Genomic DNA, 23339 nt, shown 5'->3' with positions numbered 1-23339 from the left:
GGGGACAGCAAGCAAGAGGGATACCTCCTCATTCACCCTCTGGGAGGCACATCAGGTAGCGGCCGGACCAGTCTAGCCCGTGGTGGCTAGCTTCCCCCACAGTTATGGGGAGTTCAGACAACTCACTACATCCCCCTGGTGTGAGCAAAATAATGTTGGTAGCAACAATACTTTTTGGGCCGAGTATTATTTGGATGTCTTTGCATAATGCAAGAACCTCCTCTGTAGGGATCAGATTAGACGCCCCCATCAGATGGGATATCTATTGCACTCTGCCACGGCCCCTGTGAAGGGATAAAGGGCTTGAGGTGAATTTGCCTTCTGCTACCAAGTGCCAGGGTTGTGCTTCTGGCAACAGTGACTGTGGAGCCACAAGCTGCACTCAACACTGCAAGTATCTTGTCTTTCTTGCGTGTGGTGGAAAAGCTCTAGCAGCAATGCGAGTCCCTGTTCCATAAAGGTGCACTAAATTTGGATAATGTGGCAGGAATATCTGCCGGGCAGAAGAAGAGGAAGAGTCAGGATGCACCACCCCACAGGAGCCAAGTAAGGTGTTACTGGGCCTTCGCTCACTCCTAAGGCTGCCTGGCAATACGGGATGGCAGGTGCAAAGAAATTAAGACTGCCTCAGCAAGCCTAAACAATTGGATTTGGCACTTATTTACAATAGAAGAAATGGCCTGGGACCAGATTAGTTCAGCCATCTCCAACATGTCTTCTTAGATGAGGGTTGAAGACCTCTGCTTAGGTCAGTATAGTATCGTGGAGGTGGAGCCCCTTCTGTGATGTCATCATTGCAGTGACTTCAGCCACAGATGATGTTTTGCCCCTCCGTAATCTTCAAGCATTCATATGATCAATGAGCCCTAACACGGGGGGGGGGGGGGGGGTAAACATTCCAAGTTGCAGGCCAAACAAACTCACTTGCCACAATCCTATACATACATGCAGCAACATTATTTGCTCGCCAAGACTCCATTACGATTAGCCAGTGGCAAGTGACAAGCGCAGATTTTGCACAGAACACACGTGCGTTTGTTGCCTGTTGTTTAAATGAATATGCCCAGCGATGCCTGCCAGTGCCCTGTCTGATATGGTCGACGTTCAGGCATTGGGGATGTGCCCTTGACGCCTGTGACCATGTTTTGGTCTCCGGATGGGCAAAACTGCACTGGGATCTCTGGTGTCCCCTGTGTTGAACTTATCACAGTCTACTTAGCTGAGGGTCTGCAGATCCGCACCTCCAAACCTGTACCCAGAAGCAGGGATCAGAGTCAAGGGTATGTTCAACAGGGCCTCCTGTCTGCATCCTTTGTGGAGTCGGAGACCTTACCTGAGGTGCGGAGGAGCGAAAGAGCCGCTCACTGATCTCTAATTAAAGTCACTTTTTGATTCTGAGGTCCTGGAGAGCACATTCATCTTTGTGCTGCCACAAGGAGCTATATGTGAACACTATTCAAGGGTGCCTCAGTTCTGGATGCTCCTGTGTGGGTTTGTGTGTGTGTGTGTTTCCTTTGCACTCTGAACCCTCTGAACCATTGCAGTTTTGCTGCATCCTTATGCTAATAGTGGCCTTTGCTAGTACCTACAAAGCCCTCGATTACACATGCATTTTTAGTTTGTTACAGTGCTCCGATACCAGCCTGGATCACAGAATGGCATCTTCGGACCCTTCGTAGGAAAACAAAGCTTGATTGGGTCAGGGATCCCCCTTGAAATTTGACCGCTACACCTTGGTTTGCCCCCAGTTGAGTGAATGGAAAAGCAGCTCATTCTGCAGCTCTTGATGCCGGTCCCCAACTCTTAAGGTGACCACTGGACATTTTGGAAGTGTCCCAACCACTTACTTCTCGTGGTTGACAAGTCCCACAACTCCCCCGGGATTACACCCATAAAATGTCTTGCCAGTAGCAAGATTCCTTTGAGAGCTTTGTCTGAAAGGGAAGCGCAAATGCCACAGGCGTGGGCAGCACTTGCTGGGGTCTGTGGTGACATAGAATGACGACTCTGACCAGGCTCCTTAAGCTTGCGCTTTAAACCTTTATTATAATATTCAAAAAGCGATCTCTAGAGGTGATTTCCCTACCGCAACCAAACTAGAAGTCTGTGATGATCAAAAATAACAATTATCCATCCTGGTCTAAACTTCTAAACTATTACTACCACTAAAACACCAAAGTCCAAAAACAACTAATCCGCATCCTAGGAGAATGCCTCCCTTCTCCTGGGTTGCAATGTCTATGTCCAGGAGAACGGCCTCTTGGGGTCATCTGTTAGTCTGCAAATGTAGCCTTTCTCTACTCAGAAGAAGGGTGGGGGTCTTATTGTCTCGATGGTCTCAGCGACAACTTCAAAAGGGTTCTGGCTTCTGCTTACCAGGCTTCATTCGATTCTCGATTCCCCAAATTACTAAACTGAGGAAAAAGAGTTCTTCTCCCAGCCCAGGAGAATGACTCCCTTCTCCTGGGAAAAAATCTCTCAAGTTTAGGTTGCACAACGGTGCTGAGAAATATCACTGGACTAGGAGAAAGGCTCCCTTCTCCTAGTTTATATTCGGCTTTTAGCAGGCTTTTCTTGACTTGAACACTGTTTTTCAACTTGCCCCACCGGGATGAGGTAGAGACTCCCTGAGGTCTCCTTGATTTTAGATTCTTCATCAATCTTTTAAGTTCTCTCCGCGGATTTAGAGTGGCCCTTACTTTAACACAGTCCTTCAGCTTGCCCCCACTGGGACGAGGAGGAGGCTTCCTGAGTCCTTCTTGACTCTTCAATACCACAGTCCTATGGAAATGACTAGGGAGTTGCCTCACAAAATAGTCTACTTCTCTCTTGTCTTTTGGTTTCGTCTTTTCCCAGCTCCCTCCCGCACTTACTAACATTTGCGTTACCTTCTCTCGGAGAACTCTTCACCAGTTTCACTAGGGGTTGCAGGCTCTCTTTTCTGCTCTTCTTTGGCTGGCTTGACTTTGTGGCCTGTTACTGCTGACGGTCTGGGCGTAAGTTTCAGACCAAATGATCCACCCATTATAGGTCGCTCAACACCACACCCATTAGAGGTCGCTCAACACCACAGTTCCTCGTGCTTCCCATGTAGTCGCCTACAAGGCTCCGGAGTAGACTAGTGTTGGCATTCTCTGCGTAGTTCTTGGACTGCATGGTCCACCAACCACAGGTCATGCCACCACCACACTGACTCTCAGCTTCAAGATTGTAGACTCCCAGCCAGACGAGAGGCTTTCCTCGCATTCATCGGTTCCTTCTCGTTGCTTGATACCGCTGCTTCGACACAGCCATCGAACGCCTTGTTTCAAACTCGCTGGCTTTTTGGCAGCCTCCTAGTTCTCCATCCCCCTCCTTCTGGATGTTGCTGTCTCTCCGGAGGTTGCTTTCCCTGTCCTCCTTTACTGTTTATCTTAAGTAGCGGGGTCTGTCCCAGTGTAACGCCAGTTTGACAACAGCTGGTCGAACACTCTTCATGCTTGACGGTAGCATTCTTGGGTTCTTCTTCGTCCCAGTACCCATCATAGTGTGACTGTCTGTCACATTACAATAACACATTGGGCATCATTACGAGTCAGCCGGTCCGGAAACCACGGTGGTGGTAAATCCGCCACCACCGTTGTTTCCGGACCAGCTGATTCAAGTCCTGCAGGCGGGAGGTGTCACTCCCGCCAGGTCTGACCTGGCAGGTTTAATGCCACCCGCCTGCAGGCGGACATGGAAACACCAGCTCTGCCATAGACGGAGCCAGTGTTTTCATGGTCCCCATCCCCATGGAGTCCTATGGGGATTTACCGATTTCCGCCTCCGGAATTACCGGGTCACCGGGGTTGTAATGCCCCGGTGATTCGGGCAATCACGGAGGCGGAATGGTAATATGAGTCTGGCGGTAACCTGTTGGAACTTCCGGCACGGTTACCGCCGGACTCCTAATTAGGCCCATTGTCTCAGATTTTAGTATAGGCAAGGAAGGGTTGGCTGATGTTTTTACCCTGTCGGATTGGGAGATAATGGGGCTGTCCAAGATGTACATCCTTGTCCCCAGGAGGGAAGTCCCTCCCCATAAGATCTTCCTGCATGTTACCACCCCTAGCGGCCTAGCCTCATAGAAAGCGGCTGCCCTCTGGGGAGAAGTGATGCCATCTGAAGGATTGTCACAGATCACAAATAGTTCTGTGCCCTTCCATTCCTTGATCTCTGATTTCTGTAGCATAAACAAGGAGACAGTGGAAGTGCTGATTGTGGAAAACAGCAGGGAAGAAAGAAATGTAACTGTCAAGTCAAGTGTTGTAAAATTGCTTTCTGTAATGGGGGATTTTACATGAATTCATCTGGGGGTACAAGCAGCAAGTGAGGTGCTAATGCCCCAGGGATCTGTGGGGTGCAGAATCCATGCTTGCTCATGAGACCCATGTTTGCATTGGAGGGGCATGTGCCCTGCCCACATTCTCCCCTCTCTCCTCATCTTACTCTATCTCTCTTCTGCCTTTGACACGGTCAACCAGGTCATCTTGCTCAATCGTCTCCGTGATAACCTGGGTATCACCGATCAGGCCCTGGCCTGCATGACCTTTGTTCCTCTCTGATCGACATTCCCAGGTCCAACATGGGTCCTTCCTTTCCTCTAGTTCACTCTCTACCTATGGTGTTCCCCAGGGGTCTAACCCCTGTCCCTGGCTGTTCAACCAATGCCTGGCACCTCTCGTCCACCGCATTGCCTCTCTCTGCTCCAACTTTCAGTGCTATGCGGATGACACTCTGTTTTCGGGCTCCCCTCTGCCACCTCTTCTCCTTCTCTCATCTCCCACTGTCTGTCTGCTTTCCAGGAGTGTTGTGCTGCCAACGATTTCTGCCTAAATGGCAGTAAAACAGAGATTCTCCTCATCGACACACCTGCACCCTCCTTTCCTGTCACTCTCTGGCCGACCTCACTTTCCCCTCTTTCTGCTCCCACCTATCAGGCTAAGAACCTCTGGGTCATCTTCAATTCTACACTCTCCTTTTCTCCTCACATCTCTGCCGTATCCAAGAAGTCAAACTACCAACTGCACCTCATCAGAGGTATTCTTCCTTTCCTCTCCTTCCCCCAGAAGTTCTGTATCTAGAGCTCTGGTTCTCTCTAGGCTGGACTACTGCAACAGCCTCTTTCTAAATCTTCCTGCTTTTACTCTCCGCCCTCTGCAACTTATCCAGAACAGGACTGTGAGACGTGTCCTTGGCCTCAAGCCCAGGGATCGTATCTCTCCAGCACTGAAATCTCTGCATTGGCTCCCAGTGGCTGCAGGATTAAGTTCAAGACCATCTACATTGTCCACAAGGCCTTCTGGCGCCTGGGTCCTGAATACCTCCAACTCTCTCTTCGTAAATACCTACCTACTCAAGGTCTTCGCTCCTCCAACTCTCTCAGGGTCAGGCGCTTCACCAAGCAACGAGATGGTGATAGATCACTTTCTTCGGGGACTCCCTCTGGAACAGCCTCTCTGAAACCTGAAGAGAACCATCTCCGGTTCCGGAAGCACCTCAAGACCTTCCTCTTTGCTTCTGCCTTCTCTCTTCCTCCCCCCTGCTGATTTCCTGTTTGATACTGCACTTGTCACCTGGCTACCTTCTGATTTCGGGCCCAGGTCCCTGCCTGCCCAGTTGCACACCTGCACTGCCTCGTGGCAATCCTTGCGCTTAGGTCTGTATTTGGAACCCTAAAGTTCCCCTACCTGCACTTTTCGACACCTGCTGTCTGCACTTACCCTTGCACCTGCCACCTGCTGGCGGCACTTCTTGTTATTGTTTTGATCCCATATACAGCACTGCCCCCTCCCCTTTCCCCTGGCACTTTTCCGCTCCCCCCTCCCCTGCACTTGCTCGATCTCAATTTCACTTGGCCTATTAAGATCGTTGTCTCTGTCCACTCTGTTCCCCCTTGTTTGGCTTGTTGCAGCTTGAAACACTTGTGTATAGGCACGTTACAATTGCCATATCATATCATATAGCAGCAGAGTCTAGGGATATGATGGAGGAGGGAGGAATAAAGTTGCAGAAAGTAGAGGAGAGCTAGAAGGGCATAAATGAAAAGGTAGCTAGAGGAGGAGAGGCAGAGAGGTGTGCAGAGAGTAGGAGGCGTGGGATTGTGAGGTTTCTTGAATTAATTTATGTGCCCCTCTCCTGACAGGTTCATCCCATGCTCTATCCATTCCTAGACATCCATCCCTCCAGCCACTTGCTGTTCTCCATCCTCCTATCAATCGCCCTGTGCTGCTTGCTCCTCTCCCCTTTCCTCATGCCTCTCTTACATCCTTCTCTATCCATCGGCTTCCTTCATTTCCTTCACCTTCTTGCTCTGAACTCTGGTCTCTTTCCCAGTAATTCTGCGCCATCATCTCTACTCTTTCCTTTTCTCTTTCTGTATACTCTTCCCAATTTCTTCCAGTACCCTACTGGTTTCACCAAAACGTATACCCCCTTGTGTGCTTCCTTCCTGCATTCTTCTTTTCCTTGCTCTGTGTGCTTCCCTCCTGTACTCTTCTTTCCCTGACCTTTGTGCTTCCCTCCTGCCCTCTTCATTACCCTCTTCCTTTTCTTGCCCTGTGTTCTTCCCCTGTACTCTTCTTTCCCTTCCTGCTTACCTGACCTTTGTGCTTCCCTTTTGCACTCTTACTTTCCTTGCTCTGTGTGCTTCCCTTCTGTACTCTTCTTCCCCTGCCCGCTTCTCTGCCCTATGTGCTTCCCTCCTGAACTCTTCCTTTCCCTGTCTGCTTCTCTTCCCTGTGTGCTTCACTCATGCACTCTTCCTTTCCCTGCCCGCTTCCCTGCCCTTTGTGCTTCCCTCCGGCACTCTTCCTTTCCTTGGCCTTTGTGCTTCCGTCCTGCACTCTTTTTCCCTGTCCGCTTCCCTGCCCGTTGTGCTTCCCTCCTGCACTCTTCTTTGCCATGCCCGCTTCCCTGCACTGGGTGCTTCCTTCCTGCACTTTCTCCTGCCCGCTTCTCTCCTGTACTCTTCTTTCCCCTGCCCGCTTCCCTGCCCTGTGTGCTTCCCTCCTGAACTCTTCCTTTCCCTGTCTGCTTCTCTTCCCTGTGTGCTTCACTCATGCACTCTTCCTTTCCCTGCCCGCTTCCCTGCCCTTTGTGCTTCCCTCCGGCACTCTTCCTTTCCTTGGCCTTTGTGCTTCCGTCCTGCACTCTTTTTCCCTGTCCGCTTCCCTGCCCGTTGTGCTTCCCTCCTGCACTCTTCTTTGCCATGCCCGCTTCCCTGCCCTGGCTGCTTCCTTCCTGCACTTTCTCCTGCCCGCTTCCCTCCTGTACTCTTCTTCCCCCTGCCCGCTTCCCTGCCCTTTGTGCTCCCCTCCTGCACTCTTCTTCCCCCTACCCACCTACCTGCCCTTTCTGCTTCCCTCCTGCACTCTTCTTCTTTCCCCTGCCCGCTTCCCTGCCTTTTTCTTTCCCTTGCCAGCTTCCCTGCCCTTTGTCCTTCCCTCTTGCAATTACCTGCCCTCTGTGCTTCCCTCCTGCACTCTTCTTTGCCCTGCCTGTTTCCCTGACCTTTCCTGATCATTTCTACAGCTTGCCTTTCATTCTCTTCCTGTTATTGTGCTTCCTCTTCCCTTCCTCATCACTGCTCATTTATGGGGCCCCTTTTTGTTGTTGCTTATTTGTCTGCTCTATACTCCGAATCCTCGGCCATTCTTGGTGTTGTGGTCTTTTGAGGCCTCCTCCAGGGCTCAAGGACAGCATATCTCGACTCCTTCACCTCATCCGGCCCCCAACAGAGGTATGGACTAGTCTTAATGGAATCAATGGCCTCACAGCTGGAGGCCGTCCAAATCTAGGAAAACGTCAGAAATTCCATAGTGGCAGAGGGAAAATCTGCTGGAGCTGTCCAAACATTTCAAAATCTGCAGGTGATGTCTAAATTCTGCAGAGAATTTTGAAAGTCTGTGCTCCTGTGAAGCATTTTCTGCAGAACGGTCTGCTCCACAGATGTGAACCGTCTCTACTCCTATCTGTCCTTGCTCCCCAAAGGGGAGCAGCGGCCAAACAGTCTACAGTGTGTCCAGTAGAGGGACGGCAGCTGGAACGAGGACACAGAAGAGCCACACGGTACATATTTATCAGTTAGTCATTAGTCTTTATTACGGCGTTAGCCAAAAAGCAGCAAATAATACAACAGTAGACATTTTAAAAAGATGCATAACATGACCCATAATATTTAAAATAAGACCTGTTCAAATATAAAATAGGAATGTATACAATTATTCAAATTGGGTATATTGCGGTATATCGCAATAGAAGTTATGCAGCGTTCACAACCAATGCAGAATGAAGTGGCCTCATCACAAGTTGGGCATTATCCCCGTTACCGCAACTCGGTATGGCCCTATTTGATCTGGATCCAGAGTTGCCAGGGGGGCGGTAAGTCCCCATTCGGTCTATTGGACCCAATGGGGTTCGGGTGGCGCTATTAGCACTGCACTAATAGCGCCGTAAACGGCACTAAAAATTGCGATTTTCCACCAGACTCTTGATAGGGCCAGCCCTTAAATGCGGCGGTAATAGCATTTAAGGGCTACTGCCCAACTCGTGATGAGGCCCGTGGTCTAATTGGGGCAAAGTCATTGCGTCGCCCACTTTGTTTTGCTTTTACCATCTCCTGTGAATATATTTGGATACAAAGTGTACAGTTGTGAGGTTACTTGTTTGCTTACTATAGACTAAGGCATCCTCAACATTGCGAAGTCCTGCCCGTCCGAGGAGTGGGGACTGATATTTCTCGCGATAGCAGAAGAACAGGAAATGGATGGTAGATTCTTTAATTGTCCCTCAATATTGAAAAACAATTCTGAACGTGGATTTATTTATATACAGCCGAACATAACTCTAGTAAAAAGTATGAAATAAAAATATAAGGATCAAGAGTAGATTGGGTTCTCCAGGGATCATTGTTTCAGGAAGTACGGAAATGTTGTCTCGTAGTGATTGGGCACGTTAGGTTAAGCAGCAGTGGAAATGACCAGTTTACCACAGTCTTTTTAGAGAATCTGTTGTGTCTGGCAGCACAGAACATGCTACAAATGCCAGTCCCGTCTTCTGGGCTACACATGGGTCAGTTGGGGGCTCCAGGGTTATTCGGGGTCTGTCGTGCTTGGTGTTTTCTGTTATACATTCCTTCATTCCCCTCGCCTGTTTATATCAGTTCACTGTCTTTGCTGCCTCTCTTCCCTTGTTTTCCTCCTTTCATGCCTTTGTCCCTTGCTCTGTCAGTTTTTCATCTTCCCCATACTGTCCCCTCTCAGCTCCAGTTCCTCCCGCATGTGACTTTTCCTTTTTCTCCCACACTGCAGGCCTCCGCCCGGACGTGCCATGGAGTCTGAGACGAGGGTCATCCACATCCAGTTTCCCCACTACAGTGCAGTGCTCTTGGAGAGCCTCAACCGGCACCGGATTGAGGGGAAGTTCTGTGACATCAGCGTTCATGTACAGGGCCGTGTGTTCCAGGCACACAAGACCGTGCTTGCAGCTTCCTCGCCTTACTTCCATGACAAGCTGCTCCTGAATGACACTAGCCGCCTTGTGCTGCCCAGTGCCATTGAGCCGGACGCCTTTGAGAACCTCCTGCAGCTCATCTACTCGGGACGCCTCCGGCTGAACGTGGAGGCCCTGCCCAGCCACCTCCTAGTGGCCAGTGGCCTCCAAATGTGGCAGGTAGTGGACCGCTGCTCAGAGATCCTGAAGGAGCGAGAGCGGGAGAGGGACGGCAGCTCCAGTCGACAGTGGTCCAGCCGAGCAAGTGAAAGCCAATCGCCCAGCAGCAGCAACTACTTTGCCCAGCGAGACGAGAGTGAAGCTGGCAATGCAGACGTGCCAAGTCAGAGGGAGGACCCAACTTCTGCCCAGCAGTCTGACGACTGTCAGGATGATGACGTCATCAAAATCCAGGTGTCCCACGATGATGAAGACGAGGATGAAGAGGATGAAGAGCAGGTCCAGGTCCCCAGCAGGTCAGTAGACAAGTCAGTAAAGATTATCCTGGAGGAAGCCGAGGGGAGCAACGTGGCGAGCTGTTCGTATAAAGAGTCTTCCTCCCGTGGGGAGAAGGACTGCTTTGCTTCCAAGGACACCAAGGTCTTCTACATCAAGCAGGAACGCTTTGAGCAGGACGAGGGCTTCACATCCCCAGCGCATGAGGCAAACTTTCTGAAGACCCTGAGCCATGGGCGGGCCATCGGAATGTCCGAGCTTCAGGGCCTGTATGCATCGGACTTCCAGCAAGGAGGTGAGGTAAGCTACCTTGTTCCTTCTGATGGACACCTGAACTACATGGGCAAAATGTCAACTGAGGTGAACTTCCCTCAGCTAAACCCCAAACCAGTAGACCTGCATGGGAATGAAATCATTGCCCACACTGTCCACGGGCAGGTCATCCACGCACCTGTTAAGATCATGGCAGCACCCGATGGCAAAAAGTTTGGCTGTCTTTGTGGAAAGCGCTTTGCGGTGAAGCCGAAGCGGGACAGGCACATCATGTTGACATTCAGCCTCCGGCCCTTCGGCTGTTCTGTGTGCAACAAGAAGTTCAAGCTCAAGCACCACCTTACTGAGCACATGAAGACCCATGATGGAACCCTATACTCGTGCGATGACTGTGGCCGCAAGTTCCGCGTCCAGAGCTGCTTCCTGAAGCACAAGGAGATGTGCAAGGGGCAGGGCTGGGCCACAGCTTGTTGGTCTTACAAATAAGACAGGTGGGGGGGCACCTGTGGGATTTGGAATGTGCAGCCATGCACACACTACGCCAGGCTCGGGCTGGTACCAAACGCTCTGGTACTGGACCCCCCCATGTACAGCAGATTCTCTGGGCCCGATTGCGACCCAGCACTATAGATTCTGACCGTAGTTCAGTATTCCGGGATCTGCATGATGTTAGAGATGGCCAGGCAATGCGGGGGGTGGGAGGGAACGCACGCCAAAGTATCAGCGAGGGCGTTTAGAAGTGAGCATTCGACTGAATGTTTTGTACAGGAAAGAGTGAAGGCACATTGTGGAAAGAACAGAACATGGGAAAGAGGAGCAAAATACCATGCTCTTCCATTAGTAAGCAATTGTAAATACTCAAGAAGAACAAGCCAAGATTGGGTAGACCCGGAAAGAAAGTTGGCAACAAGCAGAGGAACACGGGGGCCTTCACTGAGGCAGATGGTGAGGGGAAGGGGCTGGAGTAGAAGGTTGCAATGAAGGAGGTGGCCAGTGAGACAAGTGAGGGACAGGTGGGGAGGGTAAGACATGGCTGTAGGAGGCCGATGTAAGGGGAAAGTTGATGTGATCGTAGTGGCATAGAAGAAGGGTCTAACTGCCAGTGAACAAAGTGGCGTACTAGCTAACAGGAGGTAGTGTGCACAGTTGAGAGGTGGGGAAAGAGTGTCTGGCCCAAAGGAACTTTCTAGACCGGCAGCTAAAGGGGCAGACTGAGAAATAATGAGCTGCCTGAGCTAAAGGGAAGTAGCGTGTAGAGTCGAGAGGTAGGGGCGAGTGCTTGCTAAAGGGGCAGAGCGAGAAATGATGAGCTGCCAGAGCTGTTGAGTAGTAATGTGTAGAGTCAAGAGATCAAGGAAGAGTGGCCCATACACAGGAGCTTGCTAGACGGGTAGCTAAAGGGGCAGACTGAGAAATAATGAGCTGCCAGAGCTAATGAGTAGTAATGTGCAGAGTCAAGAGATCGGATAAGAGGGGCCCATACTCAGGAACTTGCTGGAGTGGGCCGCTAAATAGGCTGTGTGAGAGACAATGAGCTGCCAGAGAGTCACCAAAGAATGGGGCAACCAGGAAAGCTAGAGAGAAAGAGATGATGTACTGCTAGTAAGTGAGGCAACTGGCGCAGGGAAGACCTCATCCAAGTATGTCACATGTTGCTGCCATCATAGCAGTAGTTGTCTACTTGCCACTACACCATATATTGACCGATGTTTTCAAGGTATGTCTGCTGTGTTTCTGATGAGGATTGTGTGTTCATTGTAAGCTCTTCAGAAGATGTCCTTCCTAGCTTTGGCTCAGTGATTGGTGCTTTGCCTTGCTTGCTTGCCTTTGGGGTTGGGGGGTGTCTGGATATCTAGTGTGTGCCAGTGGATTATGCCTACAGAAGCGGCCAAATGATTCCTGGGTTCATGGCATTTTTGGCCGGGGAATGATTTTGTTCTTTCACCCAACGCACTAAAACATGTTCCAGAACCAATTCTCCCCTTTTTATAATTTGTACCACTGTTTTGAGAATCAGTCATGTGGCCTGAGTTGCAAAGAGTTTTTTAATGGGATTTTCCCATTGAAAACGCTTTTGTAAATCAGGCCCCGGGTGTTCATGCCATGGTCTGGTTCAAACACAGCTTTCAGCCTATACGGTATAGCACATTGCAGGATGTGACAGGGACCTGGGTCTGCTCATGTAGCTTTCTGGCTGAAGCATCTCCTTCTAGCCTGTGCAGGATAAGGCTGCACAGGACACCTTATGGGGACACAGGTCTACTCCTATAGCTCCCTGACTTAGACATCACCTTCTGGCCTATCTGCTATAGGACAGCCCAGGACGCCTGACTGGGACATGGAGCCACTTCTGTAGCTCCCTGGCTCAAGCAACACCTTTTGGCCTATCTAGGCAGGGCAGCACAGGCTGCATTCCGGGGACATGGGTTTGATCATGCAACTCTGGCTCAAACACCACCTTTTGGCCTATGCAGATGGTGCGCAATCTGGTAATGGGTGTCTGCATATGTAACTCTGGTTCAAGCGTAACCTATTGGCCTATGCAGACAGAGAGACACAGGCCGCATTCTGGGGACAGGGGTTTGATCATGCAACTTTGGTTCAAACGCAACCTTTTTGGCCTATGCAGACAGGGCCGCACAGGCCGCATTCCGGGGACAGCGGTTTGATCATGAAACTCTGGTTGAATGACCACCATTTGGCCTATTCAGAATAGGATCGCATAGGACACATTCCAGGAACAGGCGTCTGCTGATGCAACTCTGGTTGAAATGCAACCTTTTTGGCCTATACAGGATAAGTTTGTACACAGCGCATTCTGGGGACAGGGGTTTGATCATGCAACTCTGATCCAAACGCAACCTTCTGGCCTATGCAGGAAATGTTTGTACAGAGTGCGTTCTAGGGACAGGGGTTTGATCATGCAACTCTGGTTGAAATGCAACCTTTTGGCTTACGCAGACAGGGCCGCATTCCGGGGTCAGGGGTCTGATCATGCAACTCTGGTTCAAACGCAGCCTTTTGGCCTACGCAGACAGGGCTGCATTCTGGGACAGGGGTTTGATCATGCAACTCTGGTTCAAACGCAGTCTTTTGGCCTATGCAGACGGGGCAGCACAGGCTGTATTCCGGGGACAGGGGTTTGATCACGTTACTCTGGTTGAAATGCAACCTTTTGGCCTATGCAGGATAGGTTCAGACAGTGCTCATTCCGGGGACAGGGGTTTGATCATGCAACTCTGGTTCAAACGCAACCTTTTGGCCTTCGCTGACAGGGCCGCACAGGCCGCGTTCCAGGGAAAGGGGTTTGAGCATGCAACTCTGGTCCAAGTGCAACCTTTTGGCCTATGCAGGATAGGTTCTTAAAGAGAGCATTCTGGGGACAGGGGTTTGATCATGAGACACTGGTTCAAACGCAACCTTTTGGCCTCCACAGACCGGGCCGCATATGCCGCGTTCCTAGGACAGGCGTTTGACCATGTAACTCTATTTCAAACGCAGTCTTTTGGCCTATGCAGACAGGGCCGTACAGGCTGTATTCCGGGGACAGGGGTTTGATCATGTAACTCTGGTTCAAATGCAACCTTTTGGCCTTTGCAGGATAGGTTCAGACAGTGCTCATTCCGGGGACAGGGGTTTGATCATGCATCCCTGGTTCAAACTCAACCTTTTGGACTCTACACACCGGGCCGCACAGGCTGTGTTCCAGGGACAGGCGTTTGATCATTCAACTCTGGTTCAAACGCAACCTTTTGGCCTCCACAGACCGGGCCGCATAGGCCGCGTTCCAGGGACAGGTGTTTGATCATGTAACTCTATTTCAGTGGAGGACTGGAGGACTTCTCACCATTCTCAATTTGCCATAGCAAGCTTGATCCTTGTGAACGTCTCGTCCATGTTGGAGTTTTCAGCGATCTCCTGGCGGGATAGAGCAACGGGCAGTGCCGATTCGACCGCGAGATGTATTGCTTCGACACCCTCTTCCATTTCCACTGTGTCTTTTGGCCTCCCCGCACCTGCATGGCGGGACAGGTAGTCTGCCGGGTTGTCGGGCCCTGGTCGATACAGCAGTTTGACCCCATACTCCATTAACGACAGCATCCATCTCTCTATTCTAGGCGGTGGTTTGGATGATGTTCCGGACAAGATCGGGATGAGAGGCTTGTGGTCGGTTACCACAACGACCGGTTTTCCCAAAATATATATCCGGAAATGCCTGCACCCCCATAGGATGGCCAGAGCTTCCCGCTCAATCTGAGAGTACCGTCTCTCTGTCTCCGTTAGCGCTTTGCTGGCATATGCAATGGGCCTCATGGTTCCTTGATTGTCGGCCTGCATGAGGACAGACCCCAGTCCTATGGGGCTGGCATCGACTACAATTTCGGACTCCCGATCCGGATTGAAGTATGCCATCGTTTCTTGTTCCGATAGGGCATTTTTGATGTCGTCGAAAGCCCTCTGTTCTTTCTCCCCCCAGCTCCAGGCGATGTCGTTTCTGGCTAGCGCTCTCAGGGGTTCCGACAGGGAGGCCGGATCGCGGATGAAGCGACCACATTACGTCACCATACCCAGGAAGCTTCTGATTTCAGATGGTGAGGTTGGCGGCGTAGCTTCCCGGATGTCTTTCACTTTTTCGGGATCAGGTGATATGCCCCCCACGTGGAAGACGAACCCGAAAAATTCCAGTCTGTCTCTCAGGAACTCACACTTCTCTTTGTGCAGTGTCAACCCTAGGTCGCGCAGCCTCACCAGTGTGCTTTCCAGGCCCTTTAGGTGTTCAGCCTCGGAACGGGCAAAGACCAGAATGTCATCCGACATGTTTATCACTCCCTTGAGTCCAGACAGGGCTCCCCTGATGGTATTCTGGAAGACCTCTGCCGCGGAAGAGATACCAAAACGGAGTCTTTTATATTGGTATAACCCCTCGTGAGTCGTAAACGTTGTGATGTATCTTGACTCGGGGTGGAGCTCTAACTGATGGTCCCGGATCTCAAATCCAGTTTTGAGAACACTTTCGCCCCTTGAAGCTCCCCAATGATGTCGTCCAGGGTGGGTGTTATGTGGCGCTCTCTTTTGATCACTAGGTTGGGAAGCCTCATGTCCACGCAGATGCGTACCGCACCCGGCTGTTTGGGCTTCGGGGCTACCACGATCGGGGAGACCCACGGGGTGGGGCCCTCTACCTTCTCAATGATGTCCTTGTCTATCAGGGAATGCAGCTCGCGTTCCACCTGTGTCCTCAGATGGAAAGGGACGCGGCGGTGTTTGAGAGCCGTTGGTCTCACAGACCCATCGATGTGGAGGCGTATTGGGTCGGCCTTTAGTTTCCCTATCCCTCGGAATATCGTTTCAAAACGACTCAACAGATTTTCCAAGTCAGTGTGGTAGACCGCAAATGAGAAGTGTACAATGTCCAATGCCTCAGCCGCAGCACAACTCCGAAGGGAATGCGGGCTCACATCTGTGACAAAGAACCTTGCCCTTATTCTATTTTGTCCGTGAGTGACTGGGGCCACAAATACTCCTTGGATGGGGAGCGGTGTGTGTCCTCCGAAAGCGTATATACGTGCTGTGGACTCGGCTAGGCTTGGTGGACCAGGGAGTGCGTTGTAGTGTTCCGTCGCCAGCACACAGACAGACTCTCCAGTGTCTATCAAGACCGGTGTGGGTTTTTCCCCAATGTTAACTGTGCACTTGGGTTGTCGTCTCCTGCCGGGGCCTTCAGCTATGCTCGAGATGAAGAAGATTTCATCTTCCTCCTCCTCCTCCTCCTCCTCCTCCTCAGCAATGTTTAGGTCCTGTATACCTTGTTCGATGGATGATACACCCCTCACTCTCCGAGTGCTGCCTCTGGCAACCCTTTCGGGCCCTCTCGACACGGCGACAGGTGCTGATGCTCTGCACACCCTAGCATAATGTCCTGGTGTGTTACACCGGCCACAGGTTCTCGATTTGGCTGGACAGTCACCCATGTGTGGCAAGTCGTACCCACAATATTGGCACGAGGGAGCGTTGCTATGCCCCCCCCGGGCTATCACCACCTCTTGATGTCCATCTTGACTTTCCTGGGTTAGTGCGGCCAATTGCAAAAGCCTCACCTTCGTTTCTCCCATGCGTGGCTGCATCCATTTTCGCACCCCTCGCGTCAGCCAGCTCATAGGCCCTCCCTGTGTCCAGAATCTGTTGTAGGGTCAAACCAGGTTCCCTCAATACCTGCCTCCTCAGTTTGCCGGAGCTGCAGCCCTGCAACAACTGGTTCCGAACCATCTCCTCTTCATTTCCCCATCTACAGGAGCTTGCCAGAACTCTGAGTCGTGCACAAAATTGATCCAATGACTCTTCCTCTCGTTGTCTTTCCACACTCATGACGAACCTATCAAAGTCTACATTCGCCATTGGCAGAAAATGATCTCTGAGCGCCTGCTTCACTGCAGCATATGTCGCAACCGGAATGTTCAGAGAGTCATATATCTTGTGAACCTCGGCTCCTGCCGAGTACACCGTGATTGCAATTCTTTCTTCGTCCTCCGTGATCCCCGAGGCCGTGAAGAACATCTCCAACCTCTTCACCCACAGGAGCCATTTAGGCCCCAACTTGGAAGATGGGCCCGTGGTATCAAATTCGGGCATGGCGGCTAGTGTGCTGTTCACCCTGTGAGGGATGGGGGCAGGAGAGCCATCCTGTTCTTCTTCCTCCCCCCATTTCTCTGCGTGGTACTCACAGGAATGCATAGAACTGCTTTGAAGACAGGGCCCCGGATCACCCATGGTGCAATATCTTCTCCAGTGCCACTCTTTTTTTATTTTTTATTTTTTTTTTCCTCGACAGAATGCCACAACCTTGCAGCTGCACAGGCTGTGGAAGGTCCAAAAATGGATGATTGTCGGTGCAAATCGCAGATGGCTCACGAGCACCCTCACAGGCCGCAACCACTGCGTTCTGCGCACAATCCAAGATGGCCGCCGGCCACACGTGTGAGCCCGTGCCGACACAGAGCAGCGTTCTCCTCCCTGGACACTACCGGAGCAGAGGACTGCTCCCGCGCCGTCCTCGTCGCAATTGTGATGGTGTGGGGCGATGGCAGGCCCCACCTGCAGACACACACGCTCGCATCCAGCACTCACACCAAGAGACACGCCGGAGATGTGTTGCTGCTCTGGTCTCCGGCGCGAACTGCCGGCCGGGACCGTCTTTATTCAATGCGCGCATGCGCGAGCCTCGTTATGGGCCGCGCATGCGCACAACCGCGTATTCACTACGCAACACACAGGCTGTTTTCCGGGGACATGCGTGTGATCATGTAACTCTGGTTCAAATGCAGCCTTTTGGCCTATGCAGGATAGGTTCAGACAGTGCTCATTCCAGGGACAGGCGTTTGATCATCCAACTCTGGTTCAAACGCAACCTTTTTGGCCTCTGCAGACACGGCCGCACAGGCCGCATTCCAGGGACAGGGGTTTGATCATGCATCTCTGTTTCAAACGCAACCTTTTGATCTATACAGGATAGGTTCGTACAGAGCGTATTCTGGGGACAGAGCGTATTCTGGGGACAAGGCACTGTGCTCTACTCATGCAGCCCTCTAGACCTGTCCTTAAAGACCATCAGTGGGCTTGCTCATCTCTAGCTGGCTGCTTTGAGCTAGCGCTTGGTTTGGGAATGCCTGGTTACTGGACACTGGGCCGAAGCTTAATGCCAGTGTTTCACTAAATCCATTGACTTTCGGTCTCCACGAGCTAGGGGGTTTCTCCTCCTTCCTCTCCTTTCAGAGATGAGCACCCTAAAGATATCCTTGAATTCCTGGAACACGGGGTGCTGAAATTGAAGCACTGCGTATGGCTGGGAGGGATTGGCAGTGGCCAAAGGCAAGACGGCCTCCTTTGTCATTGTATGAAGGAGGAACAACCACTGTTTCACTAGAAGTCAGAATTCCTCTGTTTATTTTCGCTTGTTCCTCTTTCCGTCCTCCCTTTCCCTGCAGCTTTCATCTGTTTTTATGGGAATAGGAACAGATGGTCCCCCAGCATCAAAGTGTTTAAGGGCTACGATTAGTTAATTTCAGCACCCTGCCAGTCAAAGGGCTCCTCCAGCACTGAGCAAGGTGTGTAAACATCAAACATCAATAGGCACCCACCAAAAGGCAGAAGGGAGCCAGACTTGGATGCTTGACAGTGGCACCCCCTCCTGTGGTTGGACAAAGCTAATGCGTGATAGCAACAAAGAAGAGACTGTATGAGGCGCTGAGCAGACAGCTGAGCTACCCGCGTAGCGTCGTGCCATACATGGAGCCATGTAGATTCTGGCCCTCACATGGTAGCCCCCAGTGTGTTGTGCTCGGTAATGAGCACCCCTTTGGCAGGTAGCTTCATTGCCGCTTGTCCTCCAAGAGCAGTCTGTTATTGAAGGCCATCTCTGAGACGGGTGTTCACTGGGGATGGCGGCACATGGCCAACTCTGGGTTACGCGATGCAACCATGCACCGTTTCATTCCTCAACAGAAAAGTTAGTTGGCAATGCCAAGCTTGCCTGGGGTGTATAGGCACCATGAAGCTTAAGTTGACATTGCTAGGCCATACTTTCAAAAAGGCATTGTTTGCAGAAATAGTCCAGACAGTTACTGAGGGGAAGAGTGGCAGTGTGGTAGGCATTGGTGCATGGACAAAAAGCAAAGTGGCCACACCCAGTTGGCTTGTGCAGTTATGGAATGGCTACCATGAGGGATGAGCTTGAAGCGATGCAGAGATGAAGCCCATCCATACTAGACACACCTGCACCGAGAAAGCAGTCACCCACCTTTCCAGACATGCATCATGAGCATTCTCCATGATAATGGCTATGAGGTGTCTTACGCCGGCTGCACCCCTTTATCTCCTCTTGTTTCAATATAAACCTTGCACTTTACAGGACGTGGGGTATTTACGTAACCGGTGTTGGCAGCACTCATCAGTTCAGGGGGTAGCACATGTGGGACAACATTTGAAGCATTTCTAGATCTTTCCAACATATGATGAGAATCATGAGCTCACCTAGCCAAAAGTGGCGACAGTGCATAACTGCCAGTTTTGCTTAATAATTTTGCACCGTGACGAGGACATGAACGTTTTCAGGTGTGAAGACTGCCAGAGGGACCACCAAAAGCTTGGGCTGAAAAGGCTGGCATACAGGGAGAATGCAAGGCAGGCAGCGGGGCACATGCCGCGGGATATGCCATGTCCTGGCAGAGAGAGGCCAACATGAAAAGAGGAGGTAGGGGGAAAGAGGTGGTAGGCATAGGCCAGCTCTGGTACAGAATATGTTTTAGTTGAGACCTAAGAAGGCATACAGTGTAAAACAGGACCCTAAGCCAAGCTTGGTGAGACGCAAAGTTACAGCAGCAGGAGGCATGGTGTAATGGCCGGGATATATGTTGAGAGACTATCGTAGAGAAAGAGCTGGTAGACACATGGTCATGTGTCCTCGCCTCTCTATTCTCTGCTTTCGTAAGCACCATCATCTCCTCTTTCTACAGCCATGCCCAGATCTTTCGACCATTCTCATGCTTCCGTGCCCAGAACACAGACTGCCTGGCAGCCATCGTTGGGTGGCTCTTCCATTCTCGGTTTCGCATCCCTACAAGATCGGGCGGCCTTTACTTGCCAGTTTCTATTGACCTCCAAATCCATCCCATTTTCTTTCTCTTGTCAGTCTGATTACATAATCCCTTCACAAACGAGGGGTTCACTTAACGCTAAGCTGAGAGTTGGCGGCAGTGGCAGCATCTCACCGTAACCCGGTTCACTCTTTTTTGCCTTGTAACCATTGAGATGGGTAACCTCCAGGCTTTGTCCCCAGAGACCATCCTCAAATTCAGCAAATTCACCAGTGTACTCAACATATGACGAACCACATGTGGTGGATGTGAGGATCGCATGTGAACCTATGATTGATGTCAACGCTAGAAAGTGCAAGTGATGTGTGAGGTAGTCCTTCGGCAATAGTCTTTTTCATTCACCATTGCCAAGCCGCTATGCATTTGGAAGAGTATGAAAATCTGGATCTACAAGTATCAGTTATGTACCCAGTCCCCAATCATAACTTGGAAAGAACCGGTGGCTGCTCCTTCTCTGTACCGGCAGCTAAGAACTGGAACAGCATTACGCTTCAGATTCCTGGGCAAATGATCACCTGGATTTCAGACACCAAAGTTCTCTCCTGTTCCCAAAATAATAAGGTCCTTTCTTCATAGCATTTGATTACTGATGTGGTGGGATATCTTTTAGGTAGATTAGCACCAAGGTGCCCCTTGATGGGTATAAATTGTGCTTAATAAATACGTGTAAGAAAACTTATCGGCCAGTTGATGCTTGTTTTTCAGCTGGCACACGGACTGTCTGATGCTGTGAAGCCACGTCAGTGTTTCCACGGCTTGGCTCTGGTGGTACAGAGGGGATATATTCACACTTCCCCATCCTGTTCCCATTCTCTGATGACATGACACAGATTGATGAGCCAAAGCAATCTTTGTTTAGGGACTGCTAGACCTGTGGCTTAAATAATATTAATGTAGGGTACAACCATAAGTTGTGTTTGTACTGCCTAACTACTCACCATCACCCTGGTGTTCAAATCAATTCCTCGCCCCCCCACCCCACCCTTTTTACACCACCTCTGCCTAATCCAGACCCATCCATCTCAAGCAGTCACACTATTTCCAAACTGCAAAGTTCACAATTCCAGTGTAGACCCTACCTATGAAAGGGAATGCCATGTACTCCCTCAATAATGTTTAAGGCTGCACTGACAATCCAGCTGCCTGAGTTTACATAGCTCATGCTACATGCGCATGCCGCCACTGCACTGATCAGTGTTCCCCAGCCTCCCACACATCTGTCTGAGACTTGGGCTGAGTGTTGGCAATTGAGCCGTGCCCTATACCCTGAGCACTACTTACCACTCGAAATGTTTCCTGTTGTATCGTCCTGTACCCTTTCACAACTCCCCATTCCACTGGTTTCTTGCCACGCTTTACCACTGACCTGTGTGACCATCTCCAGTACATGCTGCAGGGAGTATATTCAGAAGGCCCTACCTATTAAGTACAGATACAGAGTTGAGTTGGGAGTTTGGCGGTGGCGTGTGCTGCCAACAGTGAACATTATAAACAGCGGGCACATGCTAATCTTTCACTCTGTGTGGGCAAAATAGGGCAGACATTGCCGGGATATTTGCTATAGGCCTCTTGTAGATGTGTTCCAACCCTGGGCACCTGCCTAAGGCCACTTCCTCCAGGATAATGTCCATTTTGGCTCCAGCTCACAAGGTCTTGCGTTTCATAATTGCTGCCCCCTCATGCCAGTGTCCTTTCTGGTCTGAATGAATAGCTTCGGAAATTCCTACAGTATTGTATTGCCAACAGCCCTGATCGCTGAGACGGGTAGTTTCACCTGGCCTCATCATGTCCTCTTTGCCCCGCCACTTACTGTGTCTAATCCAGATCTAAACTCTGATTCCACCCTTTAATATATTGCAGCAAATGCAGCCGTCTCTTGTTCTTACCAGGTCCCATTTAAACTATGCAGGTTTCAGCCCACGAAACAGTAGGGCTTGGTCTGTGTCAGTCCTTGGAGTGATTTGAGTCTTCTTAAGTAGCTTCCTAGTTGGGATCAAGTCTCACCCAGAACATTTCCATTCAGAAATTCCACTAACGACTAATGAGCGTTGAGTTCTAGCACTGGTGAGCGTATAGGGAGCTCGTAACTGTCGATCTCTGGGCACATCTGGTTTTGGGTTCTGGAAAGAGTCTGATACTTCACTTAGTGAGTGATCTGTACTGGAGATCCTATGCATTGCTGCAGCAAGGGATCTTCTGTGTTATTGTGGGGACTCCGGCCCGCTTTGGCAATCCGGTCTTCCTTTTTGATGGACCTGGTAGACCACCTTCTGTAAACGTTCAGGCATCCTATAGGCACCATTACTCCACTGCTAATTTGTCTCATACTTCAGAATCTATGAAAAGGATCGACCTTAGACTACAGAACTGGGCCCTGACCTTGGTCTTATATTGGACAAGTGATTCTAAGTCTCAACTGACTTCCTGGTTTTGCTTTCTTAGAATCCAAGACAATGGAATGATATGTTTATCAACCTTCCAAGTACCTCTTAGCTGTGATGGAACACTTCCCCATTTGGTTGGGAAGTGTCTCCATAGCACAATATATACCCTCCGTTGCTGTTGGGGTGGAGATGGTGCACATTCTGGGATCGTGCCCTGAAGTCGGCGGTAGCAATCCCTGCTCGTATGTTGTGTGTCTGGTGACTGTACTATGCAGTGTGTGCGCTTTGCAGGAAATGTTTTCATTGCTCTTGGCCTCTGTCTGGGTCTGTGGGATTGACTGAGAGTGTGGGGTTCTTGTTCTTGATTGGTCACTTTCCGATTCACCGCACTAGTTTCAGGTTTTGGTACTGGTTGAGGGATCTTCGGTGGAAACTATCCGCTTTGAAATGCTGTTCTTTCTGCTATTGGGGGCATTTGATGGTTGTGGGGGTGGGACCTGCGCTCCTCGGCTAGATGGGGTGGGGGCAATGTTCCATCACTGATCCAGGATTCTATTCTGGAATTAGCCCGCACTAGAGTGCTATGAGAGGTGGAGAGTCTGTGATGGTTCCGTTTGTTGGGGTGCTGAACACCCCCTACACAAGAGAAGGCGATTCCATGGCTGATTTTGTAGAAAGGTCCGATTTTATTTATTCTGTTTGTGATTTAAAATAAATCCATTCTGTACTTGAAACTCAGCTGTCTGGTTTCTACAATGCATGCCACAAAGGATCTCACGGTGGTTTCACGTGTACTGTTCATTTCACCTACACCTTTTTTTGGTGCAGAGCAGAATGTCACCGGTTTCACTCAGACCTTTTGCGTATTACATAGGACATCTTACATTATTGAAGGTGAGTGGACAGTAGTGGGTGCCCGCAACCTTTCGCTTAAGGGTAAACTTTCCAAAGAACGTAACACTATTGAAGCCATCCACCAACTTAGAATCAGGGGAGGCTTAAGAGAATGACAAAGGTCTCAGGAGTTGGTTACACTTGGCAAAGGTGGCAAAGGTTGAATTTT

The 23339-nt window shown here is 50.5% G+C and overlaps 1 protein-coding gene across 1 annotated transcript in view; it reads left to right on the top strand.

Moving 5' to 3' along the window:
• Positions 1–23010, top strand: part of ZBTB9 (zinc finger and BTB domain containing 9) — a 64503-nt gene extending 41493 nt beyond the window's left edge. Inside the window, exon 2 of the mRNA XM_069635195.1 lies at positions 9333–23010. Within this exon, the coding sequence (XP_069491296.1) occupies positions 9352–10728 (1377 nt within the window). The 5' untranslated portion in view covers positions 9333–9351 and the 3' untranslated portion in view covers positions 10729–23010. The remainder of the gene's footprint in view (positions 1–9332) is intronic.
• The last annotated feature ends 329 nt before the right edge of the window (positions 23011–23339 follow it).

Source organism: Ambystoma mexicanum, chromosome 13, assembly GCF_040938575.1.
Source record: "Ambystoma mexicanum isolate Mex_15411 chromosome 13, UKY_AmexF1_1, whole genome shotgun sequence".
Classification (NCBI taxonomy): Eukaryota; Metazoa; Chordata; class Amphibia; order Caudata; family Ambystomatidae; genus Ambystoma; species Ambystoma mexicanum.
The sequence above is the reverse complement of the archived record's forward strand: the minus strand, read 5'-3'. Positions and strand labels throughout refer to the sequence as shown.